This window comes from Rattus norvegicus, chromosome 4 (genome assembly GCF_021556685.1).
Source record: "Rattus norvegicus strain SHRSP/BbbUtx chromosome 4, alternate assembly SHRSP_T2T, whole genome shotgun sequence".
Taxonomy (NCBI): Eukaryota; Metazoa; Chordata; class Mammalia; order Rodentia; family Muridae; genus Rattus; species Rattus norvegicus.
Genome location: NC_141537.1, coordinates 171,541,623 through 171,562,647, shown reverse-complemented (window position 1 = coordinate 171,562,647; position 21,025 = coordinate 171,541,623). Strand labels below are relative to the sequence as shown.

The 21,025-nt window shown below is 44.6% G+C and overlaps 1 protein-coding gene across 9 annotated transcripts in view; it reads right to left on the bottom strand.

Annotated features, from left to right (window-relative positions):
- Positions 1 to 790: 790 nt before the first annotated feature.
- Atf7ip (activating transcription factor 7 interacting protein) overlaps positions 791 to 21,025 on the bottom strand; it is an 85,742-nt gene continuing 65,507 nt past the window's right edge. For all 9 annotated transcript variants that reach the window (NM_001107893.3, XM_087657753.1, XM_087657759.1 and 6 more), the window contains 5 exons: positions 18,448 to 18,526; positions 15,649 to 15,804; positions 10,376 to 10,558; positions 8,346 to 8,458; positions 791 to 4,933 (listed from right to left, as the gene is read on the bottom strand). In NM_001107893.3, coding sequence (NP_001101363.2) covers positions 4,514 to 4,933; positions 8,346 to 8,458; positions 10,376 to 10,558; positions 15,649 to 15,804; positions 18,448 to 18,526 — 951 coding nt within the window. In that variant the 3' untranslated portion in view covers positions 791 to 4,513. The remainder of the gene's footprint in view (positions 4,934 to 8,345; positions 8,459 to 10,375; positions 10,559 to 15,648; positions 15,805 to 18,447; positions 18,527 to 21,025) is intronic.

Below are 21,025 nucleotides of genomic sequence, written 5' to 3'. Positions count from 1 at the left end.
CCTAAACCCCCAGGGCCCATCTCAATACCTCATTAGCATGGAGAATTCTGTTCTGATCTATGTGACCATGGTCATGTGGGGAATGTGGTCATGTTTTCCCAGCCAGGGATGTGGCAGGAAGCAGGGAGATGCCTACCATCCTCAGGTGAGTAGCTGGGACTCTGAACCCACTCGACCTTACTAACCTCCTAGCATGGTCCATCGGCCCACACCCATCCATTTTTCCATGGTTTTGTTTAACAGCAAACATTTCCTGAAGGGCAGAGAGCTGTAGAATGAACGCTATGTGTGAAACAAATACACCAAAGGGTAATAGAAGCCCTGTCACAGTCCACCGTTCTCCTCTTAGGCCTGCAAACATCAAAGCTCACGGTATAGCCAAGTTCTAGCCAGAGGAGCTTGAAGTAGGATGAGGGCCACTTCTCGGTACCAGGCACCTGCATTTCTGGAGGTCTTTCTCCTACCCCTGCTGCTACCAGCAAAGCCCTTGGGGTTGGGGGAGTTCAAATGAGGCCGTTTGTGATCCTTCCCAGTCGTTAATGGACAGCAGGCTAGTCATGCAGTTGTCTCTCACTAGTTGAAAACGCCATATCTAACCAGGCAGCAATTCTGCCTAACACCCCCTCTTCCAAAGCCAGGGAACGACATATGGGTTGAGTACCAGGGAACTGCCAAATAGGTTAAATAAGACACACTCAACAGGCAGCAAGGGGTTCTTGTGACGAAGTGCAAGTTTTTAAAGAAACACATGGATTGAGAAATCTCGGAATGAGGCAGGGTACTCAGAATGTTAAAAACCCAGTCATTTATTTCAAAGTATAAAGTTCAGGCTTGCCGGACAAACCCCACTACAGTCGACAGACAGACACCACTCTACTGTACATTTAGATAAGAATGAAAATTAAAACCTTCAAAACCTAATAAAAATAGGGTGACCGACCTGCTGCCTCGCAGTTGGCGTCAGACTTTAGAGGGTCTGAAACATCTCAGTATTTACATTTCCAACCTCGGCAGACAGACATTGGGATGCGCGTTTCCTACAGGGGCTCATTGTTACATGTACATTTGAAATGGTTGATAAAGTCCTCTGCTAGGATCGCCCAGAAGGTGTTTGATTGCTTAGTTCCCTTATTTACATAAAGAGAGGAAACATTTAAATATTTAAATGATAGGTACTCTGCTATCGCTACATATAAAACACAAAACAAAAGCTCAAACATGATAAAGTCATTTGCAGATGGGAGCAGAGCAGAGCGTGACTTCAGCTCCTCCTTTTCGGCTGGCTCAAGGGGATGAGTTTTAAGAATTAGTCTCCTACGACAACAAACCCCTCATAATTGCTCTAATTGTTGTGTGTCCCTTAAATATTTTTTAAAGCCATTTGCCCAGAAAATAATTAAGGAAGACAGAATCGCGCATGGTTACAGAGCTGTTTTCGACAGCACAAGGACATTTCTAGTTCCAGTCCACCCGGTCACAGGCAAGGGGGGAAATTACCATATTGAGATAGTGAAATGGCCTGAGGAGGAATCAGAAGAAGGAAGGCTTTCTCTGTAGGACCTATGGGGTGAAATCACAGATGTCAACAGAGGAAGCCACATAGAGCATTCTAAATCACATATGGTACTGGGAGACTCATGGGAAGCAAAATGAATACCACCTCACACTGACACCAAGTGGTAATTCTGAGGCTATTTAAAGCACTTGGAGCAAGCCACCAGAACACCTGTCCAACACCGGAAGAGAGCTCTGAAGAGATGCCTCTGGGACCCCATGCTTGCTTCTCTCAGTGTTTTCAAGGCATCCTTTGTCTGGCATAGGTGGGGGCTGGGGAAGGATGCCTCTCTGTGAGGCAAATGCTATCCCAACAAGTACTTCCAAGGAAGAAAGCTCTGTTATGTTCATAAAGTCATACTGCATCCATCACACAGTACACACAGCACTCTGCAGATTTAAAAGAGATCGAGCGTGGAGAGGGGCCCGGAGAAACGGAGGGACACAGTCAGCTTGTGACATGAACTGCTACAACATGCAGTCTCTGTATGCCATCAGCGAGAACACAGAGGCTTACTCACACTTAATACAGGGTGAAAAGTACTCAAAGTGCAAAGCTGGGAGTAACAGACACAGCTGTTACCACTGGTTACTACTGACTGATGCCTCATCTAGAACTTTCAGAAGTCTCCAGGATTCCCAGTAAGTCAATACTTACTTACCAGTATTGTCAGGCTAAAAATGTAGCAAACCGGAACCCCCAGAAAGGGGACAACTGAGCTTGTTTATAATACTTTTGAGAAAAGACACCAGGAAGTAAAAAGTCCTCCACTCTCCCTCACCAACAGCCAGATAAAAAGCCGATACCCGTCAGCACCTACATTTTGCCACTCACAGGTTGAGCATATTCGGGAAACTCAACATGACTGCTGCCCAAAGAAAAGCATCATGACAGTCATCTGAGGAGACGGCCCACGATTACACTCTCTGTCTATACCTTCTTCCAATCTGGAATAAACAGTTTACAGTAATTACTTTCTGAAGTAAGTAAGTCACATCTAGAGCCATTATTTGGGACTTTTTTTTCCTTTGACAAAAAAAAAAAAAACACCCACTGGGCTTTCTTCACGTGATTATGTAACACTATGAAAACTTTTTAAAGAAGAACTCGTAAATACAAAATAATTACTTAATAGAAACAAACATATTATCCAGAGACTCTCATTCGCCAGTGAGCAGACCAGCCAGGGAAAAACATTCTGAATACGCGTTTTGTACTAAACAGGAATGATGGTGACCAGACCAACACTGCATCCGTAAGACAGACACCCTCAGTACAGAGACATGCTCACAGCAATTAGGAAATCATTTCTTCCTTCCCAAAGCCTTATTACCATAACACTGGCAACAGTTTCCCATGATTGTGAATCTTGGCAGTCCTAGTGACATGATTGCTTGCCAAGCTGAACTTGTGGGAAAAGGATTCTGCTGTGGTTATCCTTTTTCTCAGAATGGAAGGTTAGAAGCATTTACACTTTGGCAACTGCAGGCTTCCTTCATAAAGATGACAGACACACTTTTTTCATAACGATTCCTTCTGTAAGCCATCAGAGAATACACAGAGGGAACAGGGCTCCTGCTTTTAATACCAGGACAAGTGAATGGCTGATGCAGCTTGTGAAGGTAGAAATAGGACTTGAAATACCGTAAGGAAAGACAGCTCAAAAGTGCCTTCAGCCTCCACAAACGCCTCACTTGTCCCTAATGCTCGTGCTCCCCTCAGGTCTCGAAGGCACCTGCCTGACTCCCTGCAGCTGCCATGCCTTGGAAATGCAAGGCTGAGCCTGAGTCTATTAATGTATTGAAGGAGAAACAGTAAAGCGAGCAGATCTACCCCAAGTATGGAATGACCCCAATGGTAGCATTTAGGCTCTACTGAAACCAGATTAAATCAGACTCCACTTGGCACCATCAAAACAGTTCTGACTAAAGCAGTAGGGACCTCCTGAGAATCAAGAGGAAACTGAGCTTTTCTAGTCTTTCATGAATTCTGACATGAAAGGACACCACCCCGTGAGTGCTGAGTGCTGAGATGAACCAGAACTTCCTTCGGATTCCCTAATATAACATGGATGCTAAAACAGCCTTAAGGAAATTTGTTCCTAAACACTATGGCAATTTAAGATGGGCAGTTAAATGATGGGCAAAGATAGAAATATGTTCTTAAAACATGAGTCAGAACTGTGGAGCTGAGGACAGTGACGTCATGGAGAATGCGTGCACACACACGTGTCCACATCTTGCTTCTCAAACACTTAAAAGGGTGCGGGATTTTGGTGGCAATGAACTAATGAAAGCTTAAAGAGGAATTTACAATAATGGACACATGGCCTGTAGACTTCTGCAGTTAAGGCACGAACACAAAAGGAGAAGCCAGGAACTCAGGTGAGGGCAGGACACTGTTCACCTTGTCAGCAACTGAGAAAGCAAAGCAAACACAGGGAGTATCCCCTGCTCAAATCCATCTACTTTAAGCTGAATATTTTCCTTTATTTCTTTCTTTGGGTTTTATTTAGATTCTTTGATCTTAGCCTCCCCTCGAGGCAGAATCACACCAGCTCTGCACCTCAGATTCGCTCACCAATACACTTCCTACTGGAAGAGAGGTAAATTTGAGAGGAAAACAGGAGATCGCACTGTGATATACATACAACTAGAAATTTAAAATTTCAAAGAAAGGAAGAAAACACACAAACACCCATACATATTCCCCAGCCTCAAAACCAAAGCAAGGAATAAATATACATTTCAAAACCCCGAAGTTTGAACTGTTCAGGGGAAGACTTGCTTTATGGGCTGAATTTATTTTGCTTCCGGTTCATAAACAAACGTAGTGTATACAGTCATCTGTCCGGGAGATCTTGCACAAGATGGATTTTTACATTGAATTTCATGCACAAGATTAAAAACAAGCCCAAATGTGAAACCTTCAAAAGTGAAAGCTAAAGAGCTCCAAGGTCTAACTGCTCTGGGACGAAGAGATCACGTCCGTGGACTGAGGGTCACAGAAAGGCCCAAAACGGCCATAAATGTCCTTGGCGCGCACGGCAAAGTAATACTTGCTGCCAGACACAAACTGCGTGAGAGTACAAGCCATCGGCAAGGGGAGGGCTTTGACTTCGCCGATCTTCTTCCACTGTGAGGGCGCAGTGGCACTGGGCTCCTCGTGGTAGGCGTACAGATGGTAACTGTCCACGGTGGCACAGCTCCGGTCCACTTCCAGGACGCTCCAGGACAGGACAATGCCATTCTGACTCTGCACTCGCGCTAACTTCAAGTGTGGTTTCTGAGGCAGAGAAGTGTTGGCAGCTTCTGGGGGCAGGCGCTGTGGCTGCGGGGCTTCTGGTAAGGGCGCTGGATGCAGAGGGCGTGGGGGCTCCTGAGGAAAGAAGAGGTGGATTGGTCTCTGGTGATTACAGAACAGGTTCAGAAGATCCTCAGTGAACACAGAGCTTAACTAACAACCTCACAACTACAACACCAATACCACTACCATTGCCCCGACAATGACGCTAAACTTTCTCAACTAGACCTCCTAAAGCACAAACATTATGTTCTCCTTGGGAAACAGAAATCCCTTCCTAATGGACTATCATGGAAGAGATGTTGATACAACTATGTCTAACAAATAATTACACTTTAACCTCTGCTGTAGATTCTCATTTTAGGAAAGCACATACGCTTATGTGTAGCATATAAACGGGTACATGCAATCACACCGCTCTACAACTACTGTCATATAAAGACAGCAGCACGTGTCTGGATGACGCTGAATAGCACTGCGGTCTGGCGGGTCCGGATGAAAAGGGGATACTATGAAAGACAGGGGACAGACTTATAGATGCAAAACGGCCAAATGCTCTCCACCCTGTACCAGGGGAAGCATGAGCAACAGTGGCAGAGGAAGCAGGAAGTTAGCCAACAACAATAAGTTCCAACACTTTCTTTGACATAAAAGACAGAAAGATCTAGAAGAGGAGGCTACGACCAGTGATTCAGAAGCATGGAGCTGACCCTGGAGAGCCCTGGTGACCTAACCCCGCACAGCACCAGTTACTGAAAACACTGCGCCCACAGCTGTTCTCAGATGATACTGATAACAGTTTTCAAAGCAGTAAGAGTCAGGACACACAGTGAACCTAAGTGGGACACGATACTCATTGACTTTCTGGAGTCACACGTTGTCCTTTAACCAACACTCCTGAACAAAACATAGGGTGGGCATGCAGCCGAGTGCTATCCCTACTGTGTGAGGCACTATAGCACCCAAGCAAAGCAAAGCAATACAGTACTAATTGTATGGATAGTTAATACAATGCTGAATTATGGGACAGTTCAATAATGTAACATGCTTTTAGATTCCAACGCCTTAATATAGTTAAGCTGTCTAAAAGTCAAAATATTCTACAGTCTTAAAGAAAAAAGTGCCAAGTTACAGCTTAAGTGTGATCGCCCCTAAGGAATTATCGTTCAGCTAGAGTTCAAAACCCAGAAGAAAACCTACTAATAAGAGAGCATGCAAAATACAATCCTACTGTAAGAGAAGCTACTCAAAGAACAAGGAGGACTGCGCATGTTAAAATGAAGCTGGAAGGAGCTGAAATCATATAGTGACGATTCCAAAGGGGATGGTTTGCTCAAAGGCACTATTTCTCGTAGAAAAGAAATTATACATACAGTTGTGGAGAGGCACACACACTCACCAGTTAACAGACAAAACCATGCTCATAGAAGCCCAAGGTTAAGGGAGTAGTATCACACCGAGAGCTGTTGTATTTCCTGTAATTATCTCTTCCTGAAGTGACTTAATCAACTCATTAAAACTATACAGCTAGCCAAAGCTAAGAGAAACTGACTGAAACCATGGGCTTAGGAAAGAACAGGAGTTGAATGGGTTTGCTCAGAGTGTATATGGCCAGCTGTACTCTGAATACATAAATTACGTATGCTTTTTGACTACTCCCACGTTACTTACAACCAGTCAAGGGTTTGTGTTGTTTTGTGTTGGTTTTGTCAGTGCAGCTGGTGAAGTTTTAGACTAGAAATACACCACTAGGTATTTACTTAAAAGAACCAAATGTGTCTACATAGACAGGGATCCTGTGGTATGCCAACTTTTGGGAAACTGAGGCAAGAGGACCAAGAGTTTGCCCCAGTCTGAGCTACAGGGAGAGCCCTGCCTCAAAGGAAACCAAGAAATGTAGCATGTACTATAGGGATCAAGGGATAGAGACAAACTGCCAAGAGCTGAAACCTGTTGAAACGGTGATATACAGGAACTACACTCTCTTCCCTTCAAATGTTTGAGAATGTCTTTACAAGGAGTTTTAACTGCATTAAAATAAAATTAAAAGTCTACGCCTGTAGCAAAACAGTTTAAGCTCTAAGAGTAAAAGCTTTCAAAAGCTGTGGTGGATTATAAACTGGGGAATTAGTCTAGTTTATTGTTTTCCTTGAAGAAAGCAAAACATACTTTTGTAGCTACAACAACAGAAATTTGTCATGCACCTCAGAACAGCTAGACCTGAAGCAAGGCCGTTGCGGAGGCCGCCCTGATCTGACCGGCTCTGGCGGTGGTGGGCGAGGACACGGGGCAACCAACCGCCGATACCTTCGTGACACACAACCTTGTATTTTCGTCCCCTCCTTTTTTTCTGCCAAAGTGAAAACACTACTACTGATCCCCATAGGATTACAGGGGTAAACAGTACAGTAAAATGCTCAACCAATGGGGCTACTTTTCAAATTTCAGTAAGATTAATGAAGGTCACAGCTGTTCAAATCTAGGTTCTAGGGCCGGGGACGTGGCTCACTGACACATACACACAGCCATAAGCACTGGGGCTTGTAGGCGGCACCATGGGTTGCCGACTCAAGCTCTGACTATCAGCTGCCACACAAGCAGTAAAGACCAGAAAGTCCTTCAGCACCAGCCTTGGAGTGCTCTGTGAGGGAGGGAAAGCATACCAGCATGTTAGAGACACAGTGAACACCCATGGAGAACTCTGGGTAATGTGCAGCAGCCTGCCCTCCTCCTTGCCTCTCTGAGAGCAGCACTTGCTCTCACATACACCCTATGCATATTCATGTCTATGCGTGCGACAGCACTTCCAAAGACCAGTTATAACTGTGCCACACGACAATATGACTTTGTTTAAAGCTAAATGTAGAGGGAAATACTTTATTTTCTGCCCTTTTGTTAAAAAATGCATTCCAATTATCAGTGGATCGTTTAAGATAAACTAATGACAAGACAGAAATTAGAAATTATAGATTTTAAGAAGTACAAAGTCATAGCATAAGGAATTGACACCTGAGTTGGAGACACTGTCTGTCCCCTCAGAAGCGTGGGCCATCATCCTATCTGTCAGACACAGTAAGCAGCAGTCCTTTTTCAGAATGATAAGATCAAGTTTTCTAAAATGACATTCTATTAGAGGGAAGAAGAGCTATCTCCTTCCTTTGTTAATATTAAGGAAAGGAAGTGGTAGCCAGGTGTGGGGACTAATGAATGCCTTTAATTCCGGCACTTGGGAGGCAGAGACAGGTGGGTCTCTGAGTTCCAGGGTCAGAGTCAGCCCAGTCTACAGAGTGAGATCCAGGATAGCCAAGGCTACACAGAGAAACCCTGTTGAAAGAAAGGAAGGAAGCAAGGCAGGAGGGGAGGGGAGGGGATGAAGAGGAGGGAGGGAGGGAGGGGAGAGAGAGGAGGGAGGAGGGCAGGTGGGCAACAGGAATGGTCCAGCAGCTTAGAGACTGAGGATGTCCAAAAGGCAAGTGTTGACATTTACATTGTGCACTTGTGGTGGCCTGTGATGCACCGTGAGCTGAGGCCCTGCGGATCCTAGAGTCAGTCCATTGTTTACAACGTACGTGGTTGTCTGAGGCACTCGAACTGTAACACCTACAAAAGAAAATTGAGGGAAATATGAAAATTCTACTATAAATTTATTTGTTCAGTCATTGTAAACATTTTTTTTTTAAATGTCAAGACGAGAAATTCCAATGGAATGTAGTCAGCCAGCCAAGCTGTGACAAAACATGAAGATGAAGAAGTCGTTCTCAGACACTTCACAGACTCTCTCGAGTGGTGCTGCAGGCTGCACGCAGCAGCATGAAGGAGACCGAGAAGCAGGAAGACATGACAGTAACACACATGACAGCAGCACAGAGACCCTCCTGAGGACAACTAGAAATAAAACACACACCAACTGCTCTGCCCTCCAAGGTAGACAGCAGCTAGACTGGACGGAGCCAAAGACGCAAAGGATCTTCAGACAGAGGCTCTTAAGAAAGCAGTCCGTCCGGGTTGGGGATTTAGCTCAGTGGTAGAGCGCTTGCCTAGGAAGCGCAAGGCCCTGGGTTCGGTCCCCAGCTCCGAAAAAAAAGAACCAAAAAAAAAAAAAAAGAAAGCAGTCCGTCCTTGGGGCTACTGCTCTTGCAAAGGACCCTGCACCGACATCGGCCGGCTCACAACTGCCTGTAACACCTGCTCCAAGTGATCTGAGCAGGACATCTTTTTCTGGCCTGTGCAGGCAGGCACGCAGGCAGGCAGACAGGCAGACACATAAATGAATAAATCCTTTTTCTAAAAGCCACCGGTCCTATGTTAGTGGGGGTTCCCTATTTTTTCTCTTTATACTGCTAACCATCCGAGGACACCAAGGAAAACTGCTGTGACATTACCAAGTCAACAAAAGTAGAGAATTTAGAGCCATGCGATCTACTCTCCCAATCATGCTGCTCAGACATTCAGTGCATTGGTGATCCGCACTCAGTGCCAGGACCGCTCCAGAAGTCATTTATAACCCAAACAAACGACTGCCTAGAGGAAATCCTTGCAAACTTGAGAAACTTAAAGCCAGAGTATGGATCCGGTCTCCAGTTGGTTTAATTTCCTTTAGAAATTAACAGTTAATAATGGCATTACAGTTTTTTTAAGGCAGCTAGATGTGTTATTTTATAAGTATATATGCACAACTATACATTAGCGTTGACATTCTCTGTTTATATGCATGTGTGATGGGCATATGTAAGTGACTCTTACACTGATGTCAATATTTAATAGAGAGTGGCAGAGGGAGAGACAGACACAAGAGTAGTTGTGTTTCCTAGTGTGGCAAACGTCGCTAGTGTTTCACTTTTATTATTTTCCTCTAAATTTTATATACTTTGTTTGTATATGCTATACTCTATGATGAAGCCATGTATTCTAAGATATTAATATACATGCTAATTTTATACAGATTGGGCATAATTATTATTTAAATCAATTGAATTTCCTGTTAGATTTGCGATGACTTTTACCGTAACTTTTCTGGATTAACCAGAACTTACCGTTCTAACTTCGATTTGACAAGGTAGGAATCATTAGTGCACACCTTAACCCTCAGCACGGAGGAGGCAGGGGGGCAGATGGCTGTGAGCTTGAAGCCATCCTGGTCTACACTGCCAACTCCTATAACGCCAGGGATGTACAAAACATAAGTACCAAAACAGGGTACTACAGCAACAAAGTTAAACTGCAGACAATACAAAGACTATACATCCCGCAGTATATATACCCAGTACCTTTCTCTAAGTCATCAGAAAGGCTGCGTGTAGGGCTGGACCCCTTTAATCCTAGCACCTGGGAGACAGGCGGTGCATCTCTGTGAGCACCAGGCTGGCTGGTGATCTATGGCATCCGTAATTTCCAATGTACTACATTGTTACTAATTACACCATGCAAGTGTGCTGTTGCACATATAATGGATAATCTTACGTCAGTATAGAGTAGTACATATACTTCAAAGCCATATATAAGAAAAGAGCCTCTTACTATTTTGCGGATTGACCTGGCGGACGGCAGGAGCCTGCATAACAGTTCCTCGTAGGGGAGCCTGAGTAGTTGGTGCGGGGAGAGTGGTATAAACCACTTGGTGGTTTGCAGGAGCTCTTGGTACAGGGAGTCTTGTGGTCACCTGAGTTACTGGACGATGTGTTACATTCACGGTGGTTGGAGCTAAAGGAAACAATCAAATATCAAGAATTCAGCCAACTCTATGTTAAGAAGCCACCAAGCAGAAGTAATTACCATTACACAAAATCTAACCACCAGAGGAAAGGGCTGCCAGGACCATGTGCAGATCGCACATCTCCTGCCCTTCCTCCAGCTCTGTGGGTCACGTGCACTTTCCCTACTCCAGGTGTCTGTCAGCAGAGCCAACTATGGCGGGGAACAGGGGCAGATCAGACCATTGCCTACAAGTAAGGGGCAAGTTCCAGTTGAAGCTTATCATCCCACCAGCGAGACTCACCAACTCAGCAGACTGAAGAGAGAGAAAGTAGCAGAGCTCAGAGAACAGACCTTATGTAAAGGAGCTCTGTGTGTGTGTGTGTGTGTGTGTGTGTGTGTGTGTGTGTGTGTGTGTGTGTGTGTGTGTGTGTGTGTGTGTGCGCGCGCGCGCCCCACATCATGTGATCTGACTTTTGTTTCCAGAGCCTAGCTTGGTCTCTGCTGTGTGACCATGTCACCATCTGCATCGAGGCTGGCCGCTGAGGTCATCTTTATCTCTCCCGGATCTCTCTAGACTCAACTGTCATCTCTGGTGGTTTTGGTCTCTGTCCTCTGAACTCAAAGCACTAGGCGCTGTGAGTCAATCACACACACGTTTTCCAGAAAGCTTCCTGGTGGTTGCAGATGTAGAAGTACATAACAGCTTACAACCTTCCAAGTGACTTTTTTGCAAAACCTTGACAGTGTTTATTAAACAGCTTTATTTAGATCCCGCTCCCGCTCTGATATACAGGCACTGCATACAATCTTCTAGCAGATGCTAAAACTGTACATGATGAAGTGGGGAAAAAGATGTGTTTTGAGGGGATCATGATATGAAATTACTCTCTTCCCCTTTCCACATGAGTTCTCTTCTAAGGGTACCAGTGTCCAAATCAAAGCCTTATTGGAAACTACATTTTATAATGCTGACATAAAACTTTAAATTGGGGCTGGAGAGATGGCTCAGAGGTTAAGAGCACCCGACTGCTCTTCCAGAGGTCATGAGTTCAATTCCCAGCAACCACATGGTGGCTCACAGCCATCTGTAGAGAGATCTGATGCCCTCTTCTGGTGTATCTGAAGACAGCTACAGTGTACTTATATATAATAAATGAATAAATAAAAAAAATTAAAAAAAAAAACTTTAAATTGTTTTGACATCTTAAAGGGGAGATAGTTCTCTTCTGCCACTCCGCGGGGAGCTGAGGACTGCAGCAGGTTGCCAGGCTTGGAGCAGGTGGTTTCGCACTGACGCTGGTTTGCAGCACTGGGATGGACTCACTGTCTTAGTTTGTTGTCCTTGGTGCTACTCTGTACGTGGGATCTAGCTCATGCCTAAACTAATGGGAGTGCTGGGAAATGCACATTTCTAGTAAGGCAATAACTCACTATTAGTAAGGCTCACACAAATATTTCCAAGAGTGAGTTTGAAGCTACCTTGGCTACAAATGAGTTGAGGAACATTCTGGGCTAGCTTACGGATAAAGTGAAAGAGCTGAATAAATGGCTCAGCTGTCAAAGACTAAGCTCACAACCAAAAATAAAGCAAAACAAATAAAAGTAGAAGAAAATAATATGTAACAGGAAACTAAAAACAGCAGTCAGTTTACTGGTCCCTTCTCTATTGAATTCTTTGTTGCTAACATGGTAATACCTGAGCTGAGGTGAACTTGAGCGCTGACTGATGATGGCTCATCTAGATTCACACCAACCACACACACACACCAGAAAGTGGTGCCACAGAAAAAAGCATGCTTCTTGGCTACCAATAACTTGAATTCTTTTGATTCTGTGGCCTCCTTCCCTTAAACCTGAATCACGGCACCAGTCACCTGGCACTCATCCCTACTGTGCTGAGGCCACTGCAGGGCACGCGTGCACAGCATAGCCTGTCTATAGCAGGCATCTGCTAAAGGCTTGCTGGCTGCCTGACGTGGATAATGAAAGATGATTTGAGTTTTTCACATACATGGCTGAACTGGCACAAGCATACATAATCTCACAGTTGTCACCTCATAAAGGGCACCATAAAAGGAAAGCTCTTTAAGCTTTTGAAATGCAGACACGGTCCAGCCTAGTAAAATGCAGCCACAAAGCTTTAGTCTTCTGGCAACTATGTGCTTTTGCTAGTGCTGTGCTAGATAAAATCACTAGCGAAAGAGGCCGTCTCCTGTCTACCTGTCAGCACTCCCTACTTTACGGTGAGTCGGCATTTGATGCCGATACTTCCCTACATTTAAACACAGCTTCCAAGAAGGTTCTGTGGTGCTACAGACCAGAGGATTTAGTATGTCCGAAGCCCGTCAGTGGACATTCTACTGTAGTTTATATCTTGCTTACGGATTTTCTTACTCAGAATGGAAAGCAAAGAAGAACTCTTCAGCATCTGATGACAACTACCAATGTCTCTCTTTGCATAAGGACACTTCCTTTTAAACTATAAATTACATAACTGTCCCTGGAACTTTGGATAAGGCAAAGAGACACAGAACTCCTAAGTTTTAAATGCAATGTAGCTACTTAGATAGAAAAATAGCATTTGAATATAAAGACCAGCATAAACTTCTATACAGGACATAGTCACATAGCACACGGCTTTGGCTAGAAATGGCAGCAGGATAAACAGCAGCTTAAGCGACAGGACATGCAAGGCAAATTTGAAAGGCAAACCACCCATCCAGGCACTACACTAAACTCCAGGCACTTACCGCACCAAGAACCATTTTGAAGATTAACAAATGATTCGCTAAACCATTAGAAAATAATGTATTCACAAATATTCTAGCATTCTAACTTTTGTGGCTGACAAGCTATTTAGTCATTCAGGAGAGTGCTTCTGTAAGCTCGTTGAGTAATAACCTGACCTGTAAGAAGCCAGGATGTCGTCTACACAGTTTAGGCGGTAGAGGCCCTGTAGTGAGAATACCCAATCTTACTGTTTTCTGAAATGAAGCAGGTAAAATATTAGCATAAACTTCCTGATTGTGCTGGTTTGACTAGGTTTGGCCCCCCATGGATTCATGTTTGAATGTTTAGTCCATAGGGACTGGCACTATTAGGAGGTATGGCCATGTTGGAGGAAGTGTGTCACTGTGGAGTGCTGGGGACAGCATACCATAATAGGGAGTGCCCTCAGGAGGCCAGGATGGAGACTGGAGATGTCTCAGCAGCCTATAACAGCTTTATAAAAAAAAAAACAAAAAACACTTGTTCCGATTTCCCCTAACCTTAGCCCTGGACAATGGCTGTATAAGATTTTATTTGTGCATGACTGCTTTTTAGTTGGCCTTGTGTGCACAATTATTCTATTATATCTGACTTTCCTATTTTTCCTTCTGCTTTGGTGAATTCTGTGAAACTGTTCCTTGATATAATGATTCTTAATTAAAAACAGAGGCATAGGGGCACAGCACAGCACAGCACAGCACAGCCCTACTGGCCCAGGTGCATGCTGTGTGTTCTCATCTTGGAAACAATGCAATAACTGCACAATGGTAGTTTCCAAATTAATGTTTGACTTGCAAAGGAAGTTTTTAGACATTGTTAGAAAATGAAGTAGAGCCAACACTGGAACCCATGAAAGGAAAGAGTTCCTGAAGTTAGGAAGTAAGCTTTGCATGACAAGTGAGAGTGGTTCCTGGGTAAGGAAGCATAGAACACATACAATTATATCCTAGTAAAACTAGGTCAAATGACTGGGACTCTTACGAGAGTCACTGTGTGCAAGGAACAGAAAGCTAGCGGAAACACTGAGTCAAGGGTTAACTTGATTCTTTCTGGCCCCTGCCTGGCAGCTTTGCCCACATCACTTATCGTTAGAGCATCATAGGTCAAGGCAGGTAGCGGAGCTGAGCTCTGCAGTGCACCAAGTCAAGAGTTAAGGTTTACATAACGATAAGTGTGCAGTTATTGTTGTGGACACAGGGGAGCTCAAAACTTTGGGGAACAATTGTAATTCGTAACTCTTTGTGGGACGTGGTTATTTTTTTGAATTTGATTTGGCAATGATTATACAATGCCTTTTTTTCCACCTGCTTTTGGAGCATCAATAGAAGACTGGGGCAAGAAAAAGGCGAGAGAGCAGGTGGAAAGCAAGTGAGGTGAGAGTGAGATGCATGAGGTGACTGTGAAGAGAGAATGTGAGGTGTGCACGGAGAGTGTGTGTGAGTGAAAGGAGAGTGCATGTAGTGTGTGTGAGATGTGTGTGACGTGTGTGAGAGACTGAAGCGGGGACCGCACAGGAAAAAAGCAGAGTGCACGGAATGCACAAGAGAATGCAGAGTGTGTGCAGCCTCAAGCTTCGAGCAAGCGAGAAGGGCGGCGAGGGGGAACGGGAGTGAGCAACTTTAAGCCTTGAAAACCTGCCTGTCCATTTACACCAGAAGAGTAGTCTGTCTGTTTGTCATGCACCCTCCAGACATCCCTGCTTTCAGTTGAGAACTCCGATCTGTGTCGAGGCTGAACCCAGGCAGTGGAGGCAGGCTTTTATGCCTCATAATGAGCTCAAGCTATGCCTAGTCTCCTGCCTGCCTTTGGATCAAGTGTAGAAGCCAGCCCCAATTAGCTGTTTGCCTTTTAAGAGTGGCCTTGGTCATGGTGTCTGTTCACAGCAATAAAGGCCTAAATGCTGATATTATGGTAGGTTACTTAAAACCAGCTGAGCCTCAGAGCCTGCCTCAGGAACAGATTGCTTATCCAGCATGCTTAGGTTCAATCTCCAACTTAAAAAATAAAATCTGACCAGTCCTGAAATGTCTTGGTTCTATTCAGAACAGTCATTATAACCAGCCTTTCTGGAGAGCTAAATTAGCTCTGCTCTTCAGAAGAGCAAATGACAGTGACGCAGATAAAGTCTCATTTACAGTTATTCTCTGCCCATGTTGCTCCTTAGGGCAGTGAGCAGAGCTAGGTCACATTGCACATTCAAACCACCAAAATTCTCTTGAAAGTTTTAGAAATTATTCTTAATATGCTGCTGATTCTTCCCACTGCTTCCAGAGCCAGTTCTATAAATGGGCTACTAAAGTTCCTGCTTGGTGAGTCAGCAAATTTACCTGTAGGCAGAACGTGGATAGTTGCCTGAGATGGCCCACTTGTTGGCACCCCTGAGGGCTGAAGAGGTGGTGCTGGTAGAATGGGCTGCAATGGTCGAGACATGGGCTGAGAAGTACTCACAGTAGACGCAGAAGGAGGATTTAGCTTCTTGGGGTCTGTTAATTAAAAGGTCAGATACATAAATATGACAGAAGACACGAGGTGACCCAGGCCTGACTGCTGACACTTGCTTGCCATCTCCACATCACATTGCCCTCTTCAGAAACAATGTTCTCTTGTTCTGATTATGTGTATTTTTGCTGATTTGAAAACCCAGTCAGGAGCTATTTAAAGAATTCACCAGTGGCTCTTAACAGATTCCAGTTTACACTTTTAGAGAAATACAGTCTTATCGTTCAATTTTCTGGACTCAATATATAATATTAACGTCATTGTAAAGATGCTTGTACATGTATTTACTAACATACCAAAGACGTTCTTCTAGACGATAGTGTAGTAGAGTGAAGGTTTTAAATCTCAATTACTCAGAGTTGTTTAGATTTTTATATAAGGCTTACTACTCATCAGCATGTTTCTTAACAGTCAAAGGGCTTAGAGTGCCCAACCGGTCTCTTCACCACTGGAAACACCCTGACAGGGGCACTCTGAAGAAGATAAGCCAACTACTTTCTCTAGGAGTTGACATCCTCACCCATTTTTGAGTATAGCTCTGGGTCCTTCGGTTTGTCGCAAGAGGAGAACAATATTCTTTAGAATGGGAAAACGAAGATGACCCAGACGTGATCAATGAAAGCAGCCCAAAGAGGCCAGCTCGGTGGCAGGTGGACTGCCTGGGACCCTCATGGCCAGCTCTGCCCTCTAAGAAGCCTGCTTAAGTGTTTATTTTTGTTCTCTAAGAATTCCCAAGAGCAAAACCAATCCACGAAAGCAAACTGAACAAAACTGAAAGTAAAGTGATGATTTGAAACTCTTAAAAATCACCCATGATAGCAGTCATGGTGGCCGTCACACCAACAAGAGCTCAGTCGTACCTCAGCTTTCTACACTACTTCTATACACTGCCTAGAATTAGCTATCATTTCTCTCAAATCATGTCTTATACCCTAAAACATAACTACGTCTACTGACTTCAAGATAAAAACAATTGGCATTAGATCTTTCCAAATAAATACATTATCATGGTTTTGCATATGTCTGTGAGCAAAGACACTTTGATAGCCAAAGAAATCTGAGAAATATCATACTTTGAATCAGAACTGGGCATTTAAACTATAAATTACCACAGAAAAGGCTAAATTAGTATACATTAAAAGTAAAAAAATCTTGTAATTAGATTTGACCCAGGAACTTTTATTCATGAAACACTGCAGACTATGCCTTAGTATCTGTCCGAGTTAGTTCTGGAATACTACAACTAAGAAAATTATTAAAGATTCTTGATAAGAATGATCATAAAATTTTGATTTTTACTCATCTAGCACTAAAAGAAAGCAGATACTTAAAAGTATCTACGTCAGAAGAGGGGATGGAGAGGAGTGGAGAAGGGGAGGAGGGAAGAGAGAAGAAAGAAGGGAGAGAGGTTAAGGGAGCAAGCAAAGAACTAGTGATGACTCCCGGGTCTCTTACTGATCCTGGTGCTTCCTAAGTCTGGTATGTGGATCAGGTTTCCTGAGAAAGAGCTCAGGGGTGGCACAGGCAGCCTAAGTGCTGTTTTCTCACTGCCGCCTCCCTCTGGATCCCTTTCACACTCACTCAGGAGCTGAGTGCTGATTTTAATTCTAACATTAAAGACTTTCATTCTAAAAGGAATATAGAGAGATGTCCAGAGGGCCAGGAGAATGAATAGAAAGAAAGTGGCCATGGGGGTGAGGAACTTGGAGAACCACTAGAAAGTCCCAGGCGCCAGGGACACAAGAGGCTCCCAGGACCCAGTGGGGACGACATTAACCAAAATACCCAACAACAGGGAAATAGAACCTGAAGAGACCACCTCTAGTAGACAGACGTGGCCCTCATGGGAGGAATGGGGCGCCCCCATCTAAAAATCAACCTAGGATCATCCCTGTCTAAAGGAAATGCAGGGACAACACTGAGTAGAGGCTAAAGGAGAGGTGGCCACCCAGAGACTGCTCATCATATAACCCATCCCATCCTCAGACACCAAAGCCCAACACTATTGCTGATGCCAGGAAGTGCCTGCAGACGGGAACCTGATATGGCTGTCCTCTGCCAGCACCTGACTGAGACAGATGCAGATACTCGCCACTGGCCTGAGCCTGGGACCCCAGTGGAAAAGTTTGGAAAGGACTGAAGGAGCTGAAGGGGATTGCCACCCCAAAGAAGGAACAACAATGTCAATTAATTGGACCCCTCAGAGCTCCCAGGGACGAAACCACCAACCAAAGAGCACACATGGGTGGCTCCATGGCCCCCGCCACACATGTGACAGAGGACTCCTTCATCTGGCATCAGTGAGAGGGGAGGGACTTGTTCCTGTGCAGGCTTGATGCCCCAGAGAAGGAGGATGCTACAGGGGTGAGGCAGGAGCGGGTGGGGGCGGGAGTACCCTCTTAGAGGCAAAGGGGAGGGAGTTGGGGTGGGGGTTAGTGGAGGGGAGAGCAGGAAGGGGGATGGTATTTGAAATATAAATAAATAATAAAAAGGGGAGTGTAGATACATCAATGTTACCACTGGAAATTTTCACCAAATACTAAGAAGGAAACATTCCCAAAGCATTTCTGAATACTAGGAAGGAAACATTCCCAAAGCATTTCTGGGAGGGATCACTCTTCTGGTACCTTGTGTAGTCCCGCTGTCCTCATCGTCCATCGTGAGATCAATGACACCACTTGAGTCATTGCTAGAAGCTTTTCCACTCTGAAAAATAAAACTTGTTTGATTCTGCAATGGAACTGGCAGCAGCTACTAAGGAAATGTGTGGTGACAGTAAAGGCAAAGGGACAAATGGCCTCCTTCAAGCTCGGGCTAGAGGAAATCCCTGTATCTCAGCAGCGTGGCAAGTCAACACCTTAGCACCACTGCAGTCAGAACTCCTGGGGCCAGCAGACGTCTCAGTGAGCAACAGGCACTTGCTGCCATGTCTGAGCTCTGGAACACAGGGAGGCAGGAAGGACCTGACTCTCCCCTAGGATGCACGCACACATGTGCGAGTACCAACACAAAATAGATAAGTAAAATATAATAACTGTCATTGGTAGGATAAACGTAATTTCCAAATATTTTCCACTGAAATGCTAACAGTTTCAGAAATAAAGCTGTTACACAGAACAACCGAAGTGCCGAGAGTCTCTTAAGGGCTGCATGACTCAATACTAACATCCACTTTCTGGCAATGAAAATCCTGGCCAAGCTTACTCTTAAATCATCAGTTATGGAAATATCTCGGCTGGGGAGGCACTGTTGCATCATTAGGAGGTGTTCAACTGACTAAACTCGGCACGCTGTTGAGAATCATTATCAGACAATTAGGATGAAAGACAGAACTAAACGGGGAGTGGCAGAAGGCCGAGCGGCCCAGCAGCAGAGCCGGCACGTGCACCAGACTCAGCTCAGGAGCTCTGTGAGTCAGCCTCTGGAGTGCAGACATGTAAGTCTGCAAAGATACACAAAATGTGCACACACACGTGTATACAAAATGCCTAACAGAGCGTGTGACCTGTTGCAATGCTGAGAAATGACGACTACAATCTGCTCTGACATATGAGACATAATGACACACCATTATTATGAGACTCATTTAAATAGTTAGTACCCTCTTCTGTAAAGGTCAAGTCGTTTTGGGAAACTACAGAAGGAGACTACATCTGGGATATGGCTGCACAGGGAAAGAGTCCTTGCCACAGAGCTTGACTAGGTGAGACTGGTCCAGGACCCACCCGATGCAGAACTGATGCGGAACTGTCCTCAGAACACCACAGGGTTCTGTGGCACATACACACAAATAGAGAAGTGTAATAATGATAATAAAGATAATTAAGCAAAGAGTTCTCTGACTTTAGAAAACTCAGATGATTCTAAATCTTATAAAACCCTTACAAACACCACAAATTGGTTTAATTCAAAATGAAGTTTCTAGTCCTCGTGGAATACAAAGTCATTACTTACTATATATATTATTTACAAGTCCAGTCTTCAAAGTGCTACTGCATTTTGAAACAACTGATCGCAGTTATTACCAAATGTGGGAGGAAAAAAGCATACAGCAAAGTGGAATTTAACTTTGGACAACAAAAGTCAGGACACCTTTAGTCCCACACTCGGGAGGCAGAGAGAGGCAGGTATGGGTGGACAATGTTGCTTCTAGGAGACATGGGCTATGAAATAAAAGTCTCAGTGTTATGCACGGTTACGGTCATGGAGACCACAGGACAACACAGACTACTATTACCATTGCTCTCTGTCTTCCAAAACTACATGGCAAGACTGTACTGCTGAAGATACTATACTCAATCTGGAACCAACTGGAACTTTCTCACTATTGTCTTTCAGTGCTGGCAGGCACTATGCAGGCCACTGCAGAGGAAAGGTAGCAATGGTCTTTCCCAGTACTGGTCCCTGCATGCCCAATACTGATCTGCCAGGTAAGTCATTCCCACTGGCACAATAGTAGCATGTTATGGTGACATTAGTGCCAGGGTGTAACTGACTACTTTCCAATTCAATTTCAGGTCTGTTCCACAGCAGGGAATGTGCCTGGTATTGTACACCTGATCAAAGGCCATGGCTGAGGAAGGCACATGCCCTGGGGTTGAGGGGTGGGGGTGTGGATTTATTATTGTTCTTTGCTAAACTGTCATGTTATCAAACTGTCTTCTAAATATTTATGTTTGCAGCCATGGATCTGTACTGCTCTTGACCTTAACCAGGGAATCATCTCTGCAATGGGCAGCTGTCAATACAAAAGTGGTCAAGGACCTAGACTTGTGTGGGCCCATGAATGGGACAATCTGTGAACAACCCACCCTGCCACCATCACCACCCAAGGCTCAGAGTACATGGTGGAAAAGGGGCTGGAAACAAAATAAGAGCCGAGGAATGGGGAGGAGCCTGTGAGATGACACAGAGCTGTAGTAATGAACCTGCAGCCAGCACTATCGGCATGAGAACTTCAGAGATCAAGCCAGACAGACTCCAGCAGAGGGAAGAAAGGGTTTATGAGGCCCCACTCTGGCTATGGCATTAGTAACAGTTGATGGCGGCTGGAAGAGGGTTGGGCCACTGGTAGATTACCCCCAACGCCTGTGCCCATATGGGCAGCAGTAACTGGACTCTGGATATTAAGTGCAAGGTGAAGTTGGGAAGAGATGTGGTCAGGAGCATTTAGGGGAGGAGGGATGGTATGTGATCAAAATACAT